This window comes from Rutidosis leptorrhynchoides, chromosome 2 (assembly GCF_046630445.1).
Source record: "Rutidosis leptorrhynchoides isolate AG116_Rl617_1_P2 chromosome 2, CSIRO_AGI_Rlap_v1, whole genome shotgun sequence".
NCBI lineage: Eukaryota > Viridiplantae > Streptophyta > Magnoliopsida > Asterales > Asteraceae > Rutidosis > Rutidosis leptorrhynchoides.
Window position 1 is genome coordinate 543,651,165 of NC_092334.1, and position 3,059 is coordinate 543,654,223.

General features: G+C 35.5%; 1 protein-coding gene across 1 annotated transcript; it reads right to left on the bottom strand.

The window, feature by feature from the left end:
- Positions 1 to 1,617: 1,617 nt before the first annotated feature.
- On the bottom strand, positions 1,618 to 2,808 carry LOC139889657 (uncharacterized). Its single transcript, XM_071872595.1, has one exon. It carries the CDS (start codon positions 2,806 to 2,808, stop codon positions 1,618 to 1,620), a length of 1,191 nt encoding a protein of 396 aa, XP_071728696.1.
- Positions 2,809 to 3,059: the final 251 nt, after the last annotated feature.

Consider the following 3,059-nt stretch of genomic DNA (forward strand, 5'->3'; position numbering starts at 1 on the left):
TAAGAGTGATTACTTTTGTGAAATTTGTGAACTTAAACAACTCAGACAAAACATAATTTCTACTGTAAGAATTCGTTGGAACCCTCATAGATGACTCACACCCACCTAAGAGAGAGAAGATCACACTAAACGAAGTACCCGCATCTATTTTACCCAATGCAATGCCGGCAGATGGTACTAACCAAAATTTCGGGACGAAATTTTCAATAACGGGTGGGTAATGTAACAACCCGACTTTTTCTGTTAACTTTTCCATTAAATACTTAACGATCGTTAGTTAAATTCTATGAATTTATACGCCAGAACTTTTTCTTAGAAAATGCTATTTTTAATATGTGCTACATATTACTTGATTTCATACTTTGGTTTAGAAGTATGCGAGAAACTTGTGAGTGAAAACCGGAAAAACGTCTTTAAGACAACGAAACGATTGATAATTCACCTTTAATAATTATTTTATATAATTATTATGCTTGAAAGATACTTTTAATTTATTAGAAGTTTTATAAATTTAAAACGCATAGAATTCGCTAAAACGCTCGGTTAACGTTCCAGCTTTCGGTTTCGGTTAACGACACTTAGCAACGAATTAAATAATTATTAAGAAAAATAATTATTCCATGTATTTTATAAAAATTAGAATACTTTTATGATTAAGAGAATTTAATTTAATTAAAGAATCCGAAAGAATTAACGTTTAGCGATTCGGTTTGCGTTTTCGGCTAACGACACTTAAAGGCTCTTAACGGGATCCCATAGAAAATCATCTAGCAACATTGTAGAGTCCATAGGACCCCTTTTTAGCCCTCTTGGCCGAAATCCATTCAATTGGGGTGGGGGCAGGATTTTTTACTACGTCTGAATGCGGAATTTAATGAAGATGTTTACGGATCGTGAGGATCCAAATATTAATGAATGGATTCACTGGATGAAAAGGACATCTAACCAATAATGGATTCATGATAACGATGGATACCTAACTTGGATGACTTATTTATGAACGGGTGATTGATATACGGGGGTTTATATTCAATGTGCTTTTAAACAACGAATATATGTTGCTGGGCTATATTCGACTGTGCCTTTAAACAACGAATATATGTTGCTGGGTTATATTCGACTGTGCTTTTAAACAACGAATATATAATGCTCAGATAGACGTCGCTATTCAGAATCCGTTAGGACTCAACGACAATAGCCCTGCTATTCAGAATCAAAAGATTCAACAGAGAAAACCAAGTGAGGTTTATTATCAAAATACAACCTGATTACAAATGACAACTAAGGCTTCCTTTTATAGGCGAGCCATGACACTATTTACAGATGCTCTGGGACCCACGCACTACGATCGTTTACATTATCGATCGTTTACATTATTGTTGTGGCCCGCGCACTTAATCTACTTTTAATACACACCGCACACGTATTATCTTCTAGATAGATTCCTAGACAACTATGGCCTTCATGGCCCACACTCTTATCACGCGTATATACAATATAATAATTAAAGGACACGATATCTAATTTACATTATTGGTATGGCCCACGTGGGACCCACTTGTTTATTCTTCTTTTGTCTACATCCCTCCCTTCTTCAAAAAGACAAAAGTTGAGAAATTATGATGCTGGAGATATGTCTTCATCTTGGCAGTATTCGCAACTATGCCTTGGTGCTTTAGATATTTGTCTGCATAATCGTCTCTTCATATCTTCTGGAAGTGAAGCGAGTTGTCCTGTGAATGCTTCGAAGGGTTCTTCAAAGTTGTTGATTAGATTAAGGCCTTGTTCGTCAATTTTTTCATTAATGCTGGAATATATCAATATATTTTTGTGAATATAGTTGATCCTTACATTTTCTTGCTGTTCTTTTACGTTTCCTATTTTTGAGGATCCGAAATAGACTCCTGCTAGCGATGTTACTAGATGATCGACTGTGGGAGTTATTCTTAGTGCTTCATCTCTTGTTGGGTAGTTACCATTGCTAATTCTGAGATATGCTATTGTGAATGACGGGATAAGTAGCTGTTGATCTTTGTTGAATATTGGATAGCTTGAGTGCATTCTAAGGAATATTTCTCTTTCTTTAGCGAAGTTATCTCTGTATCGGGTGATTGTATCTTGCATTTTTTGAGGGAATTCTTTAATTTCATGAAGTGTCCGACCATCGATATAGAGGGTATCGATTAGTCCGCGGACAAAGTATTCTGATATTGTTAATGGTGATGCTTCTGGTAAGAAAACTGCTTTAGGGCCAGTTCTCCTATTTTTTGGATAAAACATCATTGTTGAATAACTTTCGTTGTAATTTACAAGACTATCACATAGCCTTTGGAATCTTTCTGTTGATGGCTTTTTTCTGTCTTCATATTCTGTTGTAGAGAGAATACTCTTCATTCTGTTTATGGCATTTGGACTTGCTGTTTGACCATAAAGATAATGGTTGAGACTAATCATTCCTGATCCTGAACGTTTTGTTTCATTAGCTGGTTGAGTTGCTATTGTTTTATATGCTTCGTTAAATGCTGCTTTCGCTGCTTCTAGAGTTGTGTAACTTTTATGCGTTACGCGGTTGCCTATTATGAACTGATTTGCTGTTGCCCAATTATTGTATATTCCTTTGGATGGTCCGTCAAAAATGACATACCATTTTTTCTTTGGTTCTTCTGGACTTGATGTTTGTTGAGATTGTTCTTCTTCTTCAGTCATTTCATACCAACTTTGTTTCTTAGGTGTTTGTGGAACTTGCTCCGTTTCTTCTAGGTTGATGATGATTGGTTCCTGTGGTGGTTGAAAATTTTGTGTTGACATTGATGATGAAGGTACTGTTGATGAGGATGATTTTTTGACTTTTTCTGGAGTTTCTTTTTTGGTGGTTTTTTGTTGGGTTAAAATTTTTAGTGTTTCCTGTAATTCCTCCTCCTCTGTGACGCCCCGTACTAAATCATCATGTACGGACCATCATCAACAGGATCATTACAAGGTTAAGTACTATATGCATTTTCAAAACAGAGTTTGCATTCATTAATAAAAGTGACGTCATAACATACTTCAATTGTTTT

Bases quoted from the DNA above. Each gene is read 5' to 3' on its own strand.
- LOC139889657 (XM_071872595.1), bottom strand. From the start codon at position 2,808: ATGTCAACACAAAATTTTCAACCACCACAGGAACCAATCATCATCAAC.